This window comes from Chrysemys picta, chromosome 6, assembly GCF_011386835.1.
Source record: "Chrysemys picta bellii isolate R12L10 chromosome 6, ASM1138683v2, whole genome shotgun sequence".
Classification (NCBI taxonomy): domain Eukaryota; kingdom Metazoa; phylum Chordata; order Testudines; family Emydidae; genus Chrysemys; species Chrysemys picta.
Genome location: NC_088796.1, coordinates 79,763,528 through 79,786,461, shown reverse-complemented (window position 1 = coordinate 79,786,461; position 22,934 = coordinate 79,763,528). Strand labels below are relative to the sequence as shown.

Here is a 22,934-nt window from a genome sequence, read left to right as displayed (position 1 = left end):
CGACCAGGTGGCCGCCTTACAGATCTCCTGGATAGGGACCTGCGCCAAGAAGGCCGTCGAGGACGCTTGGGCCCTAGTCGAGTGGGCCCGGATCTCTGGGGCCGGAACATCGGCGAGCTCATAACACGTGCGTATACAATGCACAATCCATGCCGACAAGCGCTGTGTAGAGATAGGCAAGCCTTTCATACGTTCCGCAATAGCAATGAACAGCTGAGGTGTTCTGCGGAATGACCTGGTCCGTTCCAGGTAGAATGCCAACGCCCTTCGAACATCAAGGGTATGTAGGCTGCGGTGGTGAGGGTCCGTATGGGGTTTAGGAAAGAACACCGGTAGGCAAATGTCCTGCCCCATGTGAAACTGCGATACCACTTTTGGAAGGAATTTGGGGTGCGGCCTCAGTTGCACCTTATCCTTATGAAAAACTGTATAAGGGGGTTCCGAAGTGAGGGCCCTCAATTCCGATACCCTTCTGGCCGATGTGATGGCCACGAGAAACGCCACCTTCCACGAGAGGTGCGCGAGGGAGCAAGTGGCTAGGGGTTCAAAGGGGGGACCCATGAGCTTTGTTAGGACTAGGTTCAGACTCCACGCCGGGACAGGCGGGCGCGAGTAGGGAAACACCCTCTCCAGCCCTTTGAGGAATCGGGCCACTGTGGGGTTGGAGAACACTGACACTCCCAACTCTCCCGGATGGAAAACCGAAATGGCGGCTAAATGCACTCTGATCGAGGCAGGCGCAAGCCCTTGATGCTTGAGATGCAGTAAGTAGTCCAAGATCGACGGAACTGAGGCTTGTAAAGGCTGTATGTGTTGAGGCTCGCACCAGTGGGAGAAACTTTTCCATTTTGCCAGGTAGGTCGCTCTTGTAGAGGGCTTCCTACTACTAAGGAGGATTTGTTGAACCTGGTGAGAGCACCTGTGTTCTGCATCGTTCAGCCAGAGAGATACCACGCCGTGAGATGTAGCGAAGACAGGTTCGGGTGGAGCAGGCGACCCTTGTCTTGTGTGACTAGGTCGCGATGGAGGGGGAGGGTGATTGGGTCGGCTATGGACAATTCCAGCAGGGACGTGAACCAATGCTGGCGTGGCCAGGCCGGGGCGATGAGTATGATTGTCACCCTGTCCCTGCGGGTCTTGAGGAGAACCTTGTGTATGAGTGGGAACGGAGGGAAGGCATATCTCAGGCTCCCTCCCCATGGGATCGTGAAGGCATCTGCTAATGATCCCGGGCTGAGGTTCTGGAATGAGCAGAACTGAGGGCATTGACTGTTGTCCCTGGTGGCGAATAGATCCACCCGGGGAAAACCCCACCTCCGGAAGATTGAATGCAGGACGTCTCGCCTCAACGTCCATTCGTGCATTCGGTAGGATCGGCTGAGGCGGTCCGCTAAGCCGTTTTGGATCCCCGGAAGATACGTCGCGATGAGGTGGATCGCGTGGGCTATACAGAAGTCCCATAATTGGAGTGCCTCGCGACAGAGGGGAGAAGACCGGGACCCGCCCTGCTTGTTTATATAGAACATGGCGGTAGTGTTGTCCGTCAGGACTGCCACGCTGTGACCTTCTATGGTGGCGTGGAAGGTCTGACAGGCGAGGCGAACCGCTCTTAGCTCCTTTAGATTGATGTGAAGCAGTTTGTCTTCTCTGGACCACAGCCCTTGGGTCCGCAGTTCCCCCAGATGCGCTCCCCAACCCAGGTCTGATGCATCTGTTACCAACGTCAGAGTGGGCTGTGGGGCAGCGAAGGGGATCCCTTCGCAGACCTGTTGTTGATCAAGCCACCAGCGGAGCGAGCCCAACACCTGATTTGGGATCGTCACCACTTGATCCAATGGGTCTCTGTTGGGGCAGTACGTTTGGGCAAACCACAACTGTAAAGGCCGGAGCCTTAGGCGGGCATGTCTGACCACATGTGTGCAAGTTGCCATATGCCCCAGGAGCTGCATGCAACACCTTGCCGTTGTCGTGGGGCATTTTTGGACTGAGCTTACAGCCCTCTGAATCGTCAGGAACCGTGCCTCTGGGAGGCTTGCCCGCGTGGTCACCGAGTCCAGGGTCGCACCTATGAAGTCCAGTCTCTGTGTGGGGACTAACGTGGACTTGGGCACATTGACCCGGAGGCCGAGTCTGTCGAACGTCTGCAAGGCCAGCGTCACGTGAGATCGGACCTCGGCCTCCGACCTGCCCGCGAGAAGCCAATCGTCCAAGTACGGGAACACACGCATCCTTCTCTTTCGAAGGAGGGTTGCTACCACGGACATGCATTTCGTGAATACTCGTGGTGCCGATGCCAGGCCGAAAGGCAGGACCGTAAATTGGAAATGGCGCTGGTTGATAACGAAGCGCAGGAACCGCCTGTGGGCCGGATTGATTGCGATGTGAAAATAGGCATCTTTCATATCGAGGGCAGCGTACCAATCCCCCGGATCCAGGGATGGGATAATAGTTCCAAGGGAGACCATACGGAAGCGCGCTTTGATCAGAAACTTGTTTAGGTCGCGCAGGTCCAAAATAGGATGGAGGCCCCCTTTTGCCTTGGGGATCAGGAAGTATCTGGAGTAGAATCCTTTTCCCCTTAGGTCTGGTGGGACCTCTTCCACTGCTCCTGCAGCGAGAAGTTCTGTACCTCCTGCATGAGAAGTTGCTCGTGAGAGGGGTCCCTGAAGAGGGATGGGGAAGGGGGATGGCAGGGAGGGGGCAAGGAAAACTGGAGGGTATAGCCCGCCTTCACTGTGCGCAGGACCCAGCGGTCCGATGTTATGCGCAACCATGCCCGGTAGAAATGGGACAGGCGGTCCTTGAAACTCAGAGGAGGATCCGGTATAGAATGTGGTACGCTGTCCTCGGGCGTAGCTTCAAAAGCCTGGTTTGTTCCCTGGCTGCGGCTTGCCCTGGCCGTGACTCTGGCCCTTGTTAGGCGTATTGTTACGTCTCCGCCTGTTATCCCTGCCTCGACGGCGGTATGGTTCGTGCCGAGGGCGAGGGTGGTATTGCCTCTGTGGTGGCTGGGGTTTAAAGGGCTTGCGCTGCGTCACCGGGGTGTGCATACCCAACGACTTAAGGGTTGCTCGCGAGTCCTTAAGGCTATGTAGCCTGGCGTCCGTTTGGTCGGAAAACAAGCCCGAACCTTCAAACGGGAGGTCCTGCAGTGTGGTCTGCACCTTTGGCGGAAGGCCTGAAGCCTGTAACCATGCCGAACGCCTCATCACTACCCCTGACGCGATTGTTCTAGCCGCTGCGTCGGCTGAGTCGAGGGAGGCCTGCAATGAGGTCTTGGCCACCGCCATCCCCTCGTCCACCAGGGCCGTGAACTCCTGATGCGCGTCAGGTGGGAGGGAGTCCTTAAACTTGGCGACTGATGCCCAAGAGTTAAAATTGTGCCTGTTTAGAATCGCCTGCTGATTGGCGATCCTCAGTTGAAGGCCCCCAGATGAATAGAGTTTCCTCCCGAACAAGTCTAATCGCTTAGCTTCCTTGCCCTTGGGGGCAGGAGCTTGCTGGCCATGACGCTCTCTCTCGTTGACCGCCGAGACCACCAGCGAACAAGGGGACGGGTGTAAAAAGAGGAAGTCAAACCCTCTAGATGGGGCGAAGTATTTCCTCTCCACGCCTCTTGCAGTCGCTGCACTGGAGGCCGGCGTTTGCCACACCATCTTATAGTTGTACTGGACTGTCCGTATAATTGGGAGAGCGACTCTGGAGGGGCCCTCCGGGCTCAGGATATCGACCATGGGGTCCTCCTGTTCTACAGTCTCCTCCGCTTGCAAGCCCAGATTGAGGGCTACCCGACGAAGCAGGTCTTGGTGCGCCCGATGGTCAATTGGGGGAGGGCCGGACACCATCGTGCCCGCTACTGCCTCGTCCGGCGAGGAGGAAGAGGTCGGGGCCTTCTGCCCATCCTCATTGTCCTGCAACCCGGCATCGACCGGTTGCTCCTCTGGGGCCTGACCCACAGTGTGGGACTGGGATGGTACCGTACTCGGTGCCGAGTCCACTCCCTCCCGCTCCGGTGGTCTAGAGACCGTTGCCTCCTTATGCGATGGCGGGCGGTGCTGCGGGGAGCGGGATCGGTACCCAGATGGCCCGGATCTCGAGGCCCTCGATGGGGGCCCTTGCTGGTGGTAGGCCCAGGGTGTCCAGAATGGCCATTGGCTCGGTTGGCCCCACTGGGAATGGCCATAGGCTTCATAGTCCCTGCTGGCCTGCGCCCTATGGGCATACCCGTCGTACCGGTCCGAGTCAGTCCCCGAGACCACGGACGGTGACCTGGAAGGCCACGGCGGAGCCGTAGGATGGTGCCGGTCCGGGTTTGGGGAGTAGCGCCTCCGCGACCAGGACCTGGAACAGCGTCTCGCCGACCTGGACCTGGATCGGTACCGGTGATCGCGGGACCGGGAACGACTACGGCTGGTCGGCATCGGGTAACGTACCCGACTTCGCGGTGCCGACTCGTGCTGGGTTGCTGAGTCGGTGCCGACCGCTTGTTGAAGCCCGACTGCTGCGGTGCTTCCTGCGCCGAGGGCAACCGGGAGTCCACCGAGGCGGAGCTCGACCGGGACCGGTTCCCGGAACGGTGCCGAGACGGCGACCGTGATGGGCGCACCATCGCCGGCTTGCCTCTGTGTGGCAGCTTCGGCGGAGCGTCCTCAGCACGTGTAGGGGCCTCGACGGACAATGCAATGAGGTCGTTAGCTGCCTCAAACGTGTCCGGAGTGGAGGGCTGTTCCAAGAGCTCCTCCAGCCCTTCATCCTCACTCGACGCGCCCATCCCGGGGCTCGATGGGCCTTTCGGCGCCGGAGCCGCTACCGGGGTCTGTGCTGGGGCCGTACAGGCCTTAGGCGCACTCGAGGTCTTCACTGGCGCTGCCCTCTTGTGCGGGGAGCGTCCTCGGGCCTTAGGTTGGCCCTTCGCTTTTGCCGGCGAAGACGACCGGCGTCATACATGTCCCCGTTGGGTCGGTGCCGTGGGCTTCGGGTGACCCGCCGGCGCCGGTTCCCGCACCGATGCCGGGGCGCTCCGCACGGAGGCAGACGGTGCCGCCGAAGTGGAGGGCTGTAATGCCGTCTCCATGAGCAGCTGCTTAAGGCGAAAGTCTCTTTCTTTCTTAGTTCTGGGCTTAAAGGCCTTGCAGATCTTGCAGCGCTCTTTCTGCTGAGCTTCTCCCAGGCAGCGGAGACACGAGTCGTGGGGGTCGCTCAATGGCATAGGCTTGCGGCACGTGGCACAAGCCTTGAAGCCTTGGGCGTGCGGCATGCCCCGCCGCCCAGGGCCGGTGCCGGGGTTGACCAAGCAACCACAGCAGGAACTTTAAGTTCCCTAATGAGCTGTTAACTACTAGCTCAACACTACTACAAACTAACTGATAACTGCTAAATAACACTAATGACTATGCTAAGGGACACTCTCAGACGAGAGACAGAGTTGTTCCAACGCCGCCACGGACGGTAAGAAGGAACTGGAGGGGTCGGGTCGGCAGGGATATATATACCCTGGAGCGGGGCGCCGCTCTGGCGGGAAGGAGGGGGCCCTGCCGGCCCGACGGGAGCCGCTAAGGGAAAAAGTTTCTGACGTCCGTGCACGCGGCGCGCGTACACCTAATGTGTAATGGACGTGAACAATCACTCGAAGAAGAACATGACCTTTGAAGGAAGGCTGAAGGAATTGGGTTTGTTTAGTTTGGAAAAGAGAAGACAGAGGGGACATGATAGCAGTTTTCAGGTATCTAAAAGGGTGTCAGAAGGAGGAGGGAGAAAACTTGTTCACCTTAGCCTCTAAGGATAGAACAAGAAGCAAAGGGCTTAAACTGCAGCAAGGGAGGTTTAGGTTGGACATTAGGAAAAAGTTCCTAACTGTCAGGGTGGTTAAACACTGGAATAAATTGCCTAGGGAGGTTGTAGAATCTCCATCTCTGGAGATATTTAAGAGTAGATTAGATAAATGTCTATCCGGGATGGTCTAGACAGTATTTGGTCCTGCCATGTGGGCAGGGGACTGGACTCGATGACCTCTCAAGGTCCCTTCCAGTCCTAGAATCTATGGAAGACTGTCTGCAGAATCTTATTTCTTTTATTTCTACAACTCCTAGATTTTTTTTCAAATACCATTTACCGTTCAACGTATGGAGAATATTTCAGGACAGTAAACTCTAGTTTTTTTTATTCCAACTCAAATTTTTTTTAAGCCATATATATATTTCTTAAAACAGACTGTTAGCTGCTCTGTTCAACCAAGTCTGAGCTCTGCAGCTAGAGAATCTGGTGGGCCAAATTTAACTGCATAAACTTGCAAACAAACATAATTCAACTACCAAATCAAAAAATGTCTCATTAATGGTCTAAGGAAAGAATTCACTTTCCTGTCAGTTACATCAATAAGAGCAATCATAAGTCAAAAGAGAATGCAGTTTTAAGAGAAGTATTTCAGCTGTCTGACAAAATATAATATTTTATAAGGTGTGGCTTGAGGCATAGAGATGGTGTCTGTTTGACAGAAATTTCTGATACCTAAAATGCTGCAGAAGAGGAAGTCACATTGTTGAAAACCAATATCAGTCTCAGATTTTAGACCGTGGAAGCTCCACCTGGAAGGTGGCCAGCATCCTGGAGACTGAACCTCTTAAAATTTATAAATAGGGAAATTGTTTCAGATAGACTCTTCCTCAGGGAAATTATCCCCACCCTTCCCAGGAAGATCATCCCTGCTTATGGAGCTGCTAGAAGCTAGGGGGAAGAACTCTTTAAAAGGAAGGTGGTCTGTTTGTGGAGGATACCTGTCGGTAAGACTGAACAAACAGCTTTTTCCACCTAAGGCTAGAGAACAAGCAATTAGCAGATACAGAGGAGACACTAAAAAAAAAAAAAAAAGGCAAGGAGGGCCCCCCAGATGCTGTATGGGAAAGAAATCAAGTTGTCATAGTAGCTAACAGAGAAGTGTTATGACCAGCAATAGCAAGCAATCAGGCACACCAATCCCCATCCCCCACATATGGAAGGCCAATAGAAAAAAAAGCCAAAAATTACAGGGAAGTCTGACTGTGGAGCAAAAGAATTAGGCTGGGTCTACACTACCCGCCTAAATCGGCGGGTAAAAATCGACCTCTCGGGGATCGATTTATCGCGTCCCGTTGGGGGCTCTGAATCGACGCTCTTACTCCACCAGCGGAGGTGGGAGTAAGCGCCGTCGACGGGAAGCCGCAGAGGTCGATTTTGCCGCCATCCCTACAGCGTGGTAAGTCACCTGTGATACGTCGAATTCAGCTACGCTATTCGCGTAGCTGAATTTGCGTATCTTAAATCGACCCCCACCCCGTAGTGTAGATGTAGCCTTAGAGCCTCACTTATGTGGCCTGAGAGAGAAAACCAAGCAGAACTCTAAGGAAAAGCCTTAGTCCTGTGGCTAAGGAGAAGAAAGTATAAATGGAGGAGAACGTATAAATTCAGGCGTCCCCTATCTTCTGAGAAATAGGAATAGGGAAGGAAAAAACAAAAACAACTCCCCAAAGGTCTGATTTCTTAGGGCTCGGGGTGTGTTATTTGGTGGAAAGAGGAAAGAGGAGAAAATGAGACAATCCCTGAATGTCACTGGATTTAATACTTAGTTTGCTGGAAGAACAGTGCTATAGTGGCCATGAGATCCACTCCCAGTTTCTGGTGTGCATTAGAGCTTCAGCAACCCAGTGTTTTAACTATATGCCACAAAAGGGAGAGATATGATGAGGTCCAGTCTGACAGAGGAGACAAAAAGTATTCGCCTCCCAGGACCAGGAGCATGCAATCTCTGTGGATGGTCCAACATTTTCTTGCAAACATTTATTTCATAGATTCTAAAGACCAGAAGGGACCATTGTGATCATCTAATCTGCTCTCCTGCATAACACAGGGCATAGAACTTCCTCGAAACAATTACTGTTTGAACTAGAGCATTTATGTTCTAAAAAAAACATCCAATCTTGATTTAAAAATTGCGAGTGATGGAGAATCCACCACAACCTTTGGTGTATTTGTCCAATGATTAATTATTCTCACTGTTAAAAAATTGCACCTTATTTACAGTCTGAATTTGTCTAGCTTCAGTTTCCAGCCATTAGATCTTGATATACCTTCATCTACTAGATTGCATCTTCAAACATTTGTTCCCCATATAGGTACTTACAGACTGAATCACCCCTTAACCTTCTTTTTATTAAGCTAAATAGATTGCGTTTCTTCAGTTTATCATATGGCACATTTTCCAATTCTTTTAATTTGCCTCGTGTCTCTTCTCAGAACCCTCTCCAATTTATTAAATTTATTTATTTGAATTGTGCCCTTTGGTAAGTGCCTCTAATGAAACTTCCTTCTTTTTGTCTTTCAATGCTTCCATCTTTCTTCACAGAAATAGGGCTAGAAATAAAAGTAGTAGAGGACCAAGCAAAGATTATACTTTCAGGAAAGGTGGCCAAAAAAAATCCACAAGAATAAAGCCTGGAATTTTATCAAGAGAGCGAGGAGCATGTGCACCTCTTTTCACTTCAGCTAGAATGCTTACTGGGAGAAAACTTGTATCCTAGGATGGTAAATGAGGAAATGTATAACAAAAAACTTCACTAATGAGGAAAACGAGTAAGGAGATGCTACTAGGATGTTACCTAGCAGAAGACTAGAAGATTACCAGAACTTGTTTTTAGTTAGGCAAATGCTACTCAGATTAAAATAAAGATGTGATTGTTATTACAGTGCATCAAAGATAAAAGCACAGAAGATAGCAAACAAGGTAAAACTCAATAGTATTTACAGCTGAAAAGAAAGTAGTAAATCTAAAAGACACACACTTTGGTACCATGTGAGAAAAATAAACTATTTCTAGCTCCATATACCCTTAATGCAAAGAATTCTTTTTGAATAAGTTTAAGTTGTTTGTTAATTGCACTAACTATGCATTACGATTGCTTAAACAGATTGTTAGTGACCAACAGTTAGTCTCTGCCCAATAGCTGTATGGCGTCTAGCATTTTAAGTTTGCAGTTTCAGCTTAGTTTTAATAGATCAAGCATCTACGTTAAATAAAGAGGTCACCATCACAATTAGTATATTGTTTGCAATCTCAGACAAATAAAGAATATTTTCAGTGAGTAGGTCATGGAAAAGAAATCTGCCCGTAGTTAGAAATACTTCAGTGTTAACATGGAAAGATTATATTTGTAGATGAATATAATATACATCCTCCTGTGACATGACTGCTTGATGGAGGATTTCCAACATGCAGTGCTGTTAAATCAGACACCTTTCATGTGCTGCCCTTGAAATCTTCATATTGTACCAGAGGTCTGGCATTTTGGCTGGATCTCAAGTTACTCTCCAGTATATGGCCACAGTTTGGTAAACACAACAGCTTTTTCCTTCCCCCAAGAGATTGCTTTTCTACTAGAGCTCATTTATATATTTCCTTCATTATAGTGGGTCATACAATACTTCTAAACAAGAGATATAGCAAGCAGCTAATTTCATTCCAATGGCTCTTTATAATATAAAGATTTTAATAAGCTCTTTTGAAATTCTTGTTAATTATGACAAAGATGCTATTTTAAAGGCCTATTCAGTCATGACACCTCAAAAAAAATTACAAGTGACAATGTAAACAAGTCAGGAACTTTTTTTCTGTATGTTCTCTCACTGTCATACAATAATGCCTAAGGAAACTAAGATGTGAAACTACATATTTAAGAATTATTACAACTTAACACTGGAGCTACTGTTCTGTGCATAAGACAGACTGAGACCAGTTGAAGACTGACAAACTATTGTACCTTTGATAACATCTTGAAAATCTGACTGGCATTTTCAGTCACTGGGTGAAACCCAACATTTGTGTTTGAAAAGTACAATATCAATGTCAGAATGAGATCATGCATCACTTGCACTGAATGAATACTTCTTTCATCCTAGAAACCTTACCCTAGTTTAGTAACGAGAGGAGCAGTGGGGTGGGGAAGAAAATAAGGAATCTGTTTCAATATTAATACTCTGTGTGTCCAAGTGTACTGATTGTTTTTACATTGATAATTTACGGTGAAGACTAGAAACACCTCCCATAATAGTTCATTTTTTTTAAAGGAAGAAATGAAACAAAAAAACATCTTCATGCATTGTGCATATTTTAATGTACACTTATCAGGTATGTTTTATATATAAGCACATGTTAATTATAGCTATATGTTCTTGAAGTTCAAATGCAATTTGATTAACAAGTAATTAAACTGCCATGCTCCCACAAGTCGTAAGATTACTATAAGTGTAATTACTTGCTTTGGAAGACACTTTAGCGGTTATGAAATTAGAAAAACCTGGTTCCAGAACATAAATTATCAATTGAGCTCTGAAAATGAAGTTTAGGCATTGGATTGCATGGAAAATAAAGTTGATGGAATAAATATTGCAGCAAATGGGTTAGAGAAACAATAAAGGATTTACAGATGTGAGTTTCTACATTACAAGAAAAAAGAAGATTATTTTAATCATTTTATTAAAAATCAAGTATCTCACTTATGAAACTCCAATATATTTACTGGTAAAGATGACACAGAAGTCTTAAACATATTGAAAAATGATTGCTGATATATTAGCAATGTATTAATTTTCCTACTGTGTTACTAAGCACTTTGAATTGCTCTGTCTTGAAATATTCAAATTCTTGTATGTAAGGAATGAAGCAGTACACCGCCTGTGATTGGGATTCGTTTTTTTTTTTACTATCACAAAACTAACTACAGATGTAATACTGAAACAATCACATTCTGTAGTCACTATTTTAAGCGGTTGTTAAGATTGAGAGTAGATATCAATGTTTGTGAATCACTCAATCAAATACTCTGGTGAAAGCACCATTGAAATGCCCATGAGGAAATTAATTTTGTATTCAGTGAAATTTTTGGATAGTGTATATAATAAGACCTGGGGTCACACATTAAATGTGGAGAAATATTCAGTAAATTACCTGTTCATTGAATGAGGCAGGGATCCTCTGGAAAAAATAGTATGTGATCACGTAATTAAAGACCATTATAATCCAGACGGCACAGAGGGCCAAATTAAAGTTGCACAGGCATCCTTAACACTGTCATTCCTTAACTTTTGAGTGCTTGACTTTGTAACTGTAATGTTATTCTAATAGTTTTTTGGATGCAACATGTATTTATATTAAAAATAAAATGAAGGTACCAGTTCTGACTACAAAGATGAGGTCTGGTTATCATGTGGGCTTTACACAGGCTATACATTTTCTACACTTAGGTAGATTTTTAGTGTGACATTTCACACCGGTTGTATGCCCCTTGAATGCATTTAGTTCAATTTCTTTTCCTACATTTTTAATACAAAGTGACCTAGTTGTATTTAATCTGTGTTGTTGTAGCCATGTCAATCCCAGGGTACTAGAGAGAGAAAGTGGGTGAGGTAATATCTTTTATTGGACCAACTTCTATTGGTGAGAGAGATATGCTTTTGAGCTTACACAGAGCTCTTCTTCAGGACTGGGAAATGTACACAGGGAGTCACAGCTAAATACAAGGTGGAACAGATTGTTTAGCATAAGCAGTAAACTCATCTTTCAAGGAAGCATTCAAGGTGAAGTGGTCCATTAATAGCCCTCCAGTCATAGGGGGAAAAGGGAGAGCAAGGGACTCTGTGTACATTTCCTAATCCTGAAGGGCTCTGTGTAAGCTTAAAAGCTTGCCTCTCTGACCAACAGAAGTTGGTCCAATATTACCTCACCCACCTTGTGTGTCTGATGTATTTATGACAGTACAACTCTTTTTATTAACAGAAAATATTTTAGCAAGATTTCAATTAACAGAAAAATTGGCAGAGATCTATCTTGAGTAGATCTGATGCTACAGGTAAGTTCTTAAAAACTATTTTAGATATCAGGTATTTTTAGATGTGTTAAGTGCCAATGTGCAGCAGACAGATTGAAAATCTGTCATTCTCTGTCAAGACCCTTGACCCTGGAATTCACTTTCCCCCTGGTTATCCTTTGACATTCGGCAACAGGCGGGGGTGAGGAGAGAGAGATAGAATTAGGCTGTAGAATAAGAGTAAATTTGATGACTGAATCATAGGAAATTAGAGTTCTATCAGGCATATTATTGTGATTACTGACCATTTTTAAAAGGACACCATTACTTAAAATTTTAAGTGACATTTCTGTCTGAAAAGTAACCTGCAATAAAATTAGTTTGAAACAGATTGGCAGAATGAAAGTTGCCTGTATTTTCTATTGTGTGTATTTAAATAGCACTGTGTTTTTCCTTTAGGATTTATCTACATGGGGAAGTTGACCTGCATAATTATTTTAGTATGCTCACTTCAAAGTTTAATTGTTTTGCATACAAATATATTACTCCAAAGTAGCTCCTGATGCAGACAATGTTCTGGAATAAAGAAAAGTGACTTTATTCCAGAATAACTACTCTACTCACACAAGGAATTAAAGTCATGTATTCCAGAATACAATGTCCACACAGGGAAGTTACTCTGGAATAGTTATGCCGGTCAGTTTTCCCTTATAGACTGGCCACTGTCCCCTCCATACAGTCAGTTTCACCTGTTTGTGGGTTTTTCACAAAGGAACAAGGGAGAGAAATAAATATAGCAAAAAATACGAAAAATTATTGTAAAGTCACAAAAACTGGTGTGTGTATGGGGATGAGGAAGCACAGAACTAGCCTCTTAAATGCATATGCTAAATTTCAATTTAATGGGTTCTCCTTTAAGTATGATAATATGATTTAATTTTTACAAAAGAGTTTGGTATCCTGGATAAATATTTTAAATTTTTCCTTGAACTCAAACATATCCTGGGAATATCAGCATGGTAACAAAAGTTATAAAACTTAAATTAAACCAAGAATAAGGATGAAGATAGAAGAAAATTTACTTAGAATAGTTAGGGAATGAACAGCAGTATTACCAAAAAGCTTTTAACTTGTTAGAAGATAAAAAGCAAGGTATAGTTAAAGTTGATGACTGTAAAAGCCTTGTTAGGTTGCATACACCAATTCGCTAGAAAGTTTTAATGGCTCAGAGCTTTAAAACCACAAACGTTCTGCAACCTACCACCCACACAATTTGCTCATGTCAAAAACAGAGTTCTACTCCAATTACAATATCTGGAGATAAAAGTAAAATTCTTTACTACAAATGTACCTTGCTATTCTTGTATACAGTATAGTGAAAATGCCTCACTAAAGAAAGCCTTTAAGAAACACACATGAAACAACATTTACAAAAAAAGGACATGTTTTGTTCTTTAGGAAACAAATTCCAGACTTTGCTTAAATTTACAGTAGATGGTCTATATTTCAATCTAGGCTTATTTCACAAATTTGCTATACTCATTAAATACACCTCCCCCACCCCCCGAAAAAAAAACAAAACAACAACAACAACAAAAAACATTCAATTGATGCCCTCTCAAGCCTTAAAGCGTCTCTCACCTGGAAGCTATTCAGCAGACCATAGTGACACTCTGTCTTCTGACAAGATGAGAAGTCAAATTTTAACTTGCAAGCGGCAGTAGTGCAATTTGTCAGTTCGGTAATGATGGTGCTATTGAGGTTACCCGTAGCATCCCGAACAACACAAGCACCTAGTGTGGACCCAAACAAAATACAGGTTGTCCAGTGGCCACTAACCAGTCTGTTTAAAAAAAAAAAATCTATGCCAATTCTTTTTTTTTTTGGGGGGGGGGGGGGGGGAAGGGGGGAGTATAGTCTAACAGTTCAGCATTACAAAACAAGAGCATTTCCTTTAAATTACTCCTGACGGTTAACAAACAGACATATGCTTCATTTTCTTGGATGGAAAGGTAAACAAGAAAACATCATGCATTAGTTATTGCATAATATTTTAGCAATATCATCAATACAAAGCACTTGTACATTATTTGACACATTTAAACTGCTTTTTAATATATTAACATAAGCAATCTGCTTTTGTTGGCTGCATCTCAAATAAGCAGAGAAATTATATAAAAAGATTTACTTAATCCATAATTAATAAAAGTAAAGCAACAACAAACATGGAGAAAAGTTAAATTATAAAAATCACCAGTTATAAAATTTCCATATTGTTTTCCTGTGCTGTGCATGTCAATTTCTTGGGCAATTTTTATTTACAACTGGTATTGTACACCCTCATATTTGGTTCTGTTTTCACTCTTGCTGTTCTACATTTGTTACTTTTCATATTATGAGTGCTCAGTCACGTTTTGCACAGGCATTCAAATCTTTCTGAATACATTTGTAATTTTATTCGCTTTTCTGGAAAATAAAATGTTTTAAAATGCTGTTTTATCATCTAGATAGGGTTTGTTTTTTGTTTGTTTGTTTTTTTAAACTCGTGACTGAGGCTGGCCTGATGGAGGCAAAGGGGATGTAGGTTGAGTGGGAAGTGCCACCTGTTGGGTTGCTTTGGGGCTAGATTTTTACTGCTGTTTTTTGTTTTTGATAGTATTTTAACAGAAAGAAGAGACACCTATACGAGTACCTTTGTTCTAAATTACAAAACAAGTTTTACACTCACTTTTAAACCATCATTTACCTTTTTTTAAAAAGGCAGTCTAGTCATGTTATTGAAAATGTGTTGTCATCCCCCCATACACTAATAATTTTGGCTAATCAGGCCGTTATAACTTAGTTTGTGATACTATGGCTCTTGTATCAGTCTGAGACTAATGTCATGATATGATATAAACCATGTCTATATATTCTTTCTCTCGCTCAGATATTCTATACTGGCAGGTGCTCAGAAAGAATATTTCCTTTCACCAAATGTAATGCCATTCTTATATGCTCACTTCAAAATTTTCTTGTTTTGAATACAAATGCATTATTCAAGTTCTCCATTTCTCAATAACTCAAATCAGCCATAACATTCTGTAAATATTAAGTAGCTTAATATAGGCCAGCTAATTTATAGGACTAAGAGTAACACAGCTGACCAAAAAAACAAACACAAAAAAACCACTACCCAAAACAAAACCACTTAGTGGGCAGTAACAATAGATGAGCATCCAGGTAATAAATGGAATTACACCTGCTTAACAAGAATAAACTAAGCTATTCAATAAACTCCGTTTCAAAAACCCTGCTGTATAAAACATGCAGATCACTACTTTGACATTTATAGCTCTTTTATCTTTAGTAAAATGGTTATTGTTTAACCTTGTAATTCTTGAAATTAAGTTAAATGGAGCTTGGCTAATAGCCAGTAGTATCTACTATTTAAGGGGTAACAGATTTATTTAATTAGGAGTTTTAAAGACTGAATTAAGGGAATTCTCTTAGTCTTTGCTGATCTGCAGATCAAGTTTCTTCAAAGAAAGAATGACAAGAACGTTTTAGGAATGAAAGAAAACATAGCATGTGATATCTGATGGCTTAGATAGCTTCACCTCTGAAAAGGAAATATTTCACCAGTATATTACCTCTGAAAGTTACCAGAATGAGATTTAATTTCTAAAATGATGCTCAGTGATTTCAATTTAATTTTTCTGTTGAAATATTTGTGTATATTATATATATATATATATATATATATATATATATATATATATATATATATATATATATATATAAAAAATATTCACACACATTGTATTCAACTATAAGCAGCTATGAAGTAAGTAAACTTCAACACATAAAACTATCATGGACGGGGCTGTTAGCACTGCATATTAAGGTTAACGAACATTTCTTATTAAAAACTCTGTTTTCAGCTGCTTATAAAAAAAATTGCCATATCTTAACCATTTGGACTGAAATTTTCCATGCCAATTCTCTGCCTCAGGCTAACTTTTTTGGAAGATGTCAGCCAAAACACTTAAGTAATTTGAGAATGAGATTAGTGAAAAATACACTGTTTTACCCATATTAAAAGTTTCACTGATCTTTACTTTGAAAAGCTCTAGAGGCCCCATGCTTTGGATAAGGGTCTCAAAGTTTGGCAGGGGGTGGTTTTTGTATCAGAGATGTGCCTCTTTTGCTATCCCGAGGAAAATGGACCCAAAGTTCACCAAGTTATAAACCTTTAAAAAAAGGAAAAAAAAGATAAAAAAAACAGTTTGCACAATTTAAGTAAAGACTTATTAGATGTTTGCAGCTGAATTCCCCAAAGATTTCATTTGCACTGGGCATGCTCCAAGCCCAGGGCTGAACAGGACCTTCCCCACACTTGCAGCTCTGGCCTGGGTACCAGAACTGAAACCTGGGTGACTGCTGCATTCTCAATAGTCAGTCTGCTGACACCCAGGCAGCATGTAGGAGAAAGCTGCCTGACTGAAATGAAGAGGTGGCAAGAGCCAGACTAAAATGGGACAAGAAGCCTAAAGAGTGGAGACTGGAACTAGTTAGGTATAGAGAATGGGACTGGAATGAGGAGCTAGAAATGGAGAAGAGTCAAGGACACATTGAAAGGGACAGGGGAGAATGGTCTAGGACTACTACAGCTCCACCTCCAGAGGATGGAATGGAACCCATGATTCCTGACTGTTTCCCTGCTGTCAGCAAATACCCATGATGCCCACTGACAGGCAGACGAGGGGGGGGAAGGAGAGAGACAGACAGACCCCTCCCTCTAGTGCTAGTCCACATAGAGGGCCTACTTTTTCTATCAGCTACTCAGTTTGCTTAAGTGCCACAAGTCCGTGTGGTGGATCTAAGAGCTCCAACCATGATGAACCATGCCCATATGGTTGCCACATGATAGAATTTGTTTTTCCAGTTTGCTTTTATAAAAACCTAGGAAAATACACACACAAAAACTACATTAAAAGAACATTACGGTTGCAAAGTCAAGCACTCAAAAGTTAGGAAATGCCAGATTTAAAGTTGCTGGTGCAACTTTAATTTGACCCCTCATGTGTATGCATTATGATAGTATGTGATCATGTAATTAAAGACTATTTTTTCCACAGTACCCCTCCTTCATTCAGAGCACAAGAGGGACTGTACTCTGGGAATCAATTAGGGTTATGTAATGAAGAAGACATGCCGTTTGTAGGACCACTGCTTCATTGACTGTAGAAGTTAGAAGGCAGGTAATGAATGAGGCAGGTGACTGCAGGAAGAGGAAGGAGGGTCTCATTGTTAAGGCAGCTGAATGCTGCTTTGCAGAACTCTATTCTATTCCTGCCTCTGCCACAGAATTTTGATGTGATGTTGGGAAAGCCACTTAAACCAAACTTTTCAGAGGTAGCCACTATCTATTCCTCATTTTCTGGGTGCCCAACTTGATAGCCTGGGTCTGACTTGCAGAAGTGCCGAGTGCTCACAGTTGCAGCTAAAGTCAATGGGAGATGTTCCTGAATATGTGAAGTACTACATAATGCTATGTACTCTGATAACTCAGGTCCTAGGTGTCTGAAATTGGGTACCCAAAATTAGTGGATACTGTCAACCTTAATCTTTGCCTACATTACATTGTAAAACCTGCGGCAGCAAGTCTCAGAGCCCTGGTCTACAGACTGAGGCTTGTGCCATAGTGCTAAAAACAGCAAAGCAGACATTCGGACTCAGGCTGGAGCTTGGGATATGAAGCCTAGGGAGGGAGATGGGTTTCAGAGCCAGAGCTCCAGCCCAAGCCACAACATCTACACTGGTGTTTTTAGCATCATAGTGAGAGCCTGAGTCTGCAGACCTGGGCACTGAGACTCGATGCCACCAATTTTAAAATGCAGTGTAGCCAGACCCTTATTGCTTTTCACCGTCTCCAAATCAAAAGGGTTTGAACGCAAGACCTTTAGATTCACAGCACAGACCTCTACTTGATCTAAAAAGGAGGAACAAATAGCAGTAGTAGGCCATTATTCTTTATGTGGAACAGCCACTAGAAAGCAACAATAATTTGGCATTGAGTTACGTAGATATGTGCTAGTCATGAGAATGCTGTCTAAGTTTAAAGGGCTGTAACATAGGTGGACACCAAGATTTCTAGCTCTGGGCAGGGAGTGTTGTCTTGGGGTTAGAGCAGCAGCAGCCAGAGATTTGATACATTATTCTGAAAGACAGCATAGCTAAGGAGATGAGACTTGGGTCTGCCATGTGAGTAACCTGGGTTTTTTTCTGCCAGAATTGACCATATGCTTAATATTTAGTGTTGTGAAATACTCAAATATTAAGGCCAATCAACAGAACAGGCATTTGAACTCATGGTTTCCTATTGAACTCAGACTCCCAGCCCAGGACCATTCCCTAGCTTAAAAGATTGGGGGGGGGGGGGGGAAGAGGGGATAAAGAGTGGCATCTCAGTAAGGCTTTGGAGCATGCCTAGTACAGATGGACTGTTCAAAGCATTAAGGACATGTTCCTCTGCAAGTGGAAATAATGATTTTTCTGGGGGTTATCCCAAACCTCAGTCAAATCTGGGTGAATTTCCCCCCAAAAACATTAGTTATAGGTATCACTATACATTCTGCCTATAAAGCTAACAACATAGCTACAGCAAAACATGTTGTAACTATATCAAAGCATACCTCAGGAATTAATAAGTAAAAATCAACCATTTACCTACAGATACTGCAATTCCTATGTAAACCAATGTGGTAATTAAGATGGCCAACAGTGTTCCTTTAGGTATGGCTGACTGGGGATCCTGAAAGAAACATTTAAATGAATACCTGCAGTACAAGTAAATATGCAAACTGTACATTAAACAGTAACATGATAACATACTACTTACTGCAAGATCACCTGAGATATTTGCACCAGCCAGAATGCCAGTTGCAGCAGGGAAGAAAATAGCAAATACAGAAAAGAAAGTTTCATCTGCTTGGAAATCTGGTCCAAAATTCTCAGTAAATATTTCAGCTGTTAGAGAAAGGAATTTTTTAAAATGTATTATCCTTTACTGTGTTTGTATACAATCTCAATATTTACCAATTCAACCTAAAGCAGTTATGTGAAAGCAAATACAAACAGTCAAACTAACCATGGCCTGATATCATAGCATTTGCATATAAATTACATAAATGTCTAAAATGGCAATATTTTACACTTGGAAACCCTTAGAATGTCTTTCCAGCCTCAAAATAATAAAATCAGCAAAGTAGAACAGAAAAATCTCTTAAAGTAATAATAAAAATAAAATACCTAGTTCTGACAGTGAATACAATTTAAATGAAGCGAATGATAAAAATTACCAGGTTTAAAGAAGCTTTAGGAATGTGAATACATAAAGTGTATGGAGGAATTAGGAAAAACTGGGCTACCCACAATGAAACTTTTTGGGGGTTAGAACTCTCTCACTTTGCAATATTGAAATACAAAAAGTACAGCAACATAGAACTACATTACAGCAAAATGTGAATTTTAACTCATTTTTTCTATGAAGTTGTTTGTATTCAAGATATTCAAATGTTATAGCATACCTTTATAACCAAAGAAACCTTTAACCTTCTTGCTATCCAGTGGAATAAATGTTCCTATGATAAAGTCACCAATAGCGAATAGCAGGATCACCAGCAGAACAATCTGTGCCTGAAATTTTAAAAATTACAATCAAAGTCAAGTATCTACCGTATAGTCTGTGAACTAAAAGATTTGGTCCTAATAAGTTCCTTTAAATCTTTGTGAGTCCATTTTCACTTAGTAGATTTAGATAAGTCATGTGGAAAACAACATGACAAAAAACACCCACAGGGAAGAGGAGAATGGGAGAGTGAGCAGAAACTCACACATTTCTAAAAAGTAGAACGATAACAAAGTTAAGAATTAAGCTGGCCTTGAATAAAAAAAGATAAGTCCTAATATTCTGGGAAAGTGTAATGATTTTTATTAATGTCTACAACCAGGTGTAAGCAATAAAAATTGATTTCTCCACATTCTTCTACAAACTGCCAATGTATATAAATAGTGATTAAGTGATTACAAAAATTAACAATCATTACTTTTTTTGAGATTTCAACACTTGATATTACTGAAAAAAATCAAATCACACTGGTTTTATTTTTGTTGTTTTAATCAATTCAGACTAGTTGATTTTCTGATTCTCATGCAATATAACTGGGTTGCAAAAAGTACAGAGGAAGATTTGAATTCAAACAGTTTTTATTCATTTTTCTAACAAAGTTTTGCAAACAAACTTGATTTTTAAGAAGTCAATGTTGAGGCACAAACTGCTTGACAGTATCATGACTCATTGTTTGAATAATTACATTTTTTAAATATTCCACAGACAAAAAGAGAAAGTTTTCAGCAATACGCTCTTCTGGAATTTTACAGTTGAATTGCAAAGGGGAAAAATAGTTTGCTGTGCCCTTTGAATTTTCATAACAGAATACACTATCTGAGCTGAAAATCAGTCATGTGATAAGATCCACTCATTCCACCATAGTGCTAGGCTCCCCTCTGCTGGATTGTTGCAGCAAAATAAGAGGACTTCAGAAGGTTACATCCTAAACTGAAGCTACAGAAACTAAGTTGAAAAAATTACGACCACTACATAAAAAAAATCAAGTTTGTAGAGATCAGTCCTACAAATAATCTGATCTAGAAAGAAGGCCTGCTCCACAGCAAACAATATGTTCAATGATGAGAAATAAAAGTTACAGGTATAGAAGCTAGTTTTCCTTTTCGTACATTGGTATCCACCAGTCTTGCCATCACCCATGGGAAGCAGCGAGCAGTAAAAAGCCAAATCCTATAGAAGGAAGAATCAAATACAAAGCAACAAATCCCTCTACGAAGAATGTTTTTGTTGTTGTTGTTGTTTTTTTTTTACAGATTTAATTTTATTTGCTTGCTTTGTTCAGATCTAGGACAGCTCGAAGAACTAAAAAAGAAATACCCATCCTGTAGTGCTTGATGATGGAATTGGAAAATTTCAAGTGGCCAGACTGCAAGTCTCATTGGTCAAAGTCTTGCTTTTCAGCCCAAAACTCTCTGTAGAATACACTTTAGTGTATCTCAGAGGGGGTCTTACAAACCAACCATGAAAAGCATATAGTCATTTTATTTTATCCCCAAGAAAAGGGGTCTCAAACTTAAGAGTCCACTTCACATCCAATGCTCAAAGTTTATTCATGATATTTGGACCTGAATATGTAAGGAAAAGATGGCTTTCATTTTAACTCATTTGTCTGTCTATGCACACAGTCAGGTCATGCCCTCAAATAACCTCTTCTTCCACAGAACAACTGAAGATGGGATTTTATAAAACAGAACTCCCAAGTCACTTACCCTTACAACTGAACTGCTATACTGAAATATGGCCAGGCATCCACTAGGGGAATGTAAAAAGGGTCTGCAGAAAAAGGTTTACAGTTCCATGTTTCTATTAGTCTCCCCTGTGCAAGATTGACAGACAGGGTTGGGGGTGGGGGAAGAAGATGTCTGCTGCCACAACTCTGATTAACAACCCCAATAATGGAGAATTGAGTAATTGAGTAATGGAGAATTTAAGTAAACAGAGTTTAATCCCTCAGGGAGGCCAGCCACAAGAAGTTAGATTTCTCCAACAGATTCTGAGGAGATTTAGGCCAAAGTCTACATACACGTAAATGATTTTTCCCGAATGTTCTTGCTTGCTCTAGGACAGGAGTCGGCAACCTTTCAGAAGTGGTGTGCCGAGTCTTTATTTATTCACTCTAAAGGTTTCGCGTCCTAGTAATACATTTTAGTGCTTTTAGAAGGTCTCTTTCTATAAGTCTATAATATATAACTAAACTATTGTTGTATGTAAAGTAAATAAGGTTTTTAAAATGTTTAAGAAGCTTAATTTAAAATGAAATTAAAATGCAGAGCCCTCCGGACCGGTGGGCAGTATGAGTGACACTGAAAATGAACTCACATGCAGCCTTTGGCACGCATGCCATAGTTTGCCTACCCCTGTCCTAGAAGATTTCAGAGATTTGAAAAGAAAGTTAGAGTATCTCCCAAAAGGTACCCATACTCTCAAGCTGAAATATCAAATCTGTAACCATCAGAGGAATTTAGGGGTCACAGTAAAGAAAAGCATTCAGAAATAGAGATTCTGCAGATTGCTATCCGCCATGTTTATTAGCCTAAGGAACTAGAATCTGTGAAATCTGTATGGCGTGATCAGGATTACAGCATTTTTCAAACCATTTTGTGAATTAGTAGATGGATGTCCACCGACACAAGCTGTCTTCTATGCACCAGAATGCCATTACTGAGAGCAAAATATTAGTACCTTGCTGTTGTATTAAGCTGCATATAAAATGTAGATGAAAAGTGGTTGGAGAGCAGATTATCAACAAAATATTTAATTTAGCTCCCACTTGTCGGTTGCCTCCCTCTGGTAACTGAGCCAATTGGCCTTAAGGTAAGTCCATGCAAGTTGCTCTGACAGGTAGGCTCTGTTTCTCCAGGAAAAGAGATATTCTAGTGGTCTTGTGGTTCAAGTTTGTTTCTCCTTGGCACAGAAGCACTATGTGGGCAAGCATATACCATGTGCCATTGTTGTCCAGTTGTTATTTTTGCTGTGCAATGTGAAAATATTGCTAGAGATTTTAGTATGATGGCTTCAAAAGTTTTGCCGATTACTTTGGAGGCCCTAACAGAGACTGAAACAAGTTAATGGTAAAGGTTTAGGAGTTCAGCATTGTCCATTGGACTTATATGTGCACAACACCAACATGAATAGGTATTAAACAATAGACATTGGAGACTACCTGAGCAGAGTATTGGAAAATGAAGATTATAAACTTCATTTATATACATTAATAAAAATATTTTTCAATAGAAATTGAAATGAAGTGCTTTAAAAAATTAGCTCCAAAATGGGCAACATCCAGAGAACATATTAAGAATCTGGGGTTCTGTTTTGTTTTTAAGTTATTTGTGAATTGTTGCTAGCACTGCTACTGGATTACCTGGAGAGAAATTCCCTTTCCCTGGATAACCTACTGCTAAAAATATACTTAAATGTACTAAGGA

General features: G+C 42.3%; 1 protein-coding gene across 3 annotated transcripts in view; it reads right to left on the bottom strand.

The window, feature by feature from the left end:
* The window catches only part of SLC12A2 (solute carrier family 12 member 2), a 125,921-nt gene that overhangs the window by 40,636 nt on the left and 62,351 nt on the right, over positions 1 to 22,934 (bottom strand). For all 3 annotated transcript variants that reach the window (XM_005303060.5, XM_005303061.5, XM_042854604.2), the window contains exons 7-10: positions 19,406 to 19,514; positions 18,718 to 18,845; positions 18,546 to 18,630; positions 13,476 to 13,627 (exon numbers count right to left, since the gene is read on the bottom strand). In XM_005303060.5, the coding sequence (XP_005303117.2) occupies positions 13,476 to 13,627; positions 18,546 to 18,630; positions 18,718 to 18,845; positions 19,406 to 19,514 (474 nt within the window). The remainder of the gene's footprint in view (positions 1 to 13,475; positions 13,628 to 18,545; positions 18,631 to 18,717; positions 18,846 to 19,405; positions 19,515 to 22,934) is intronic.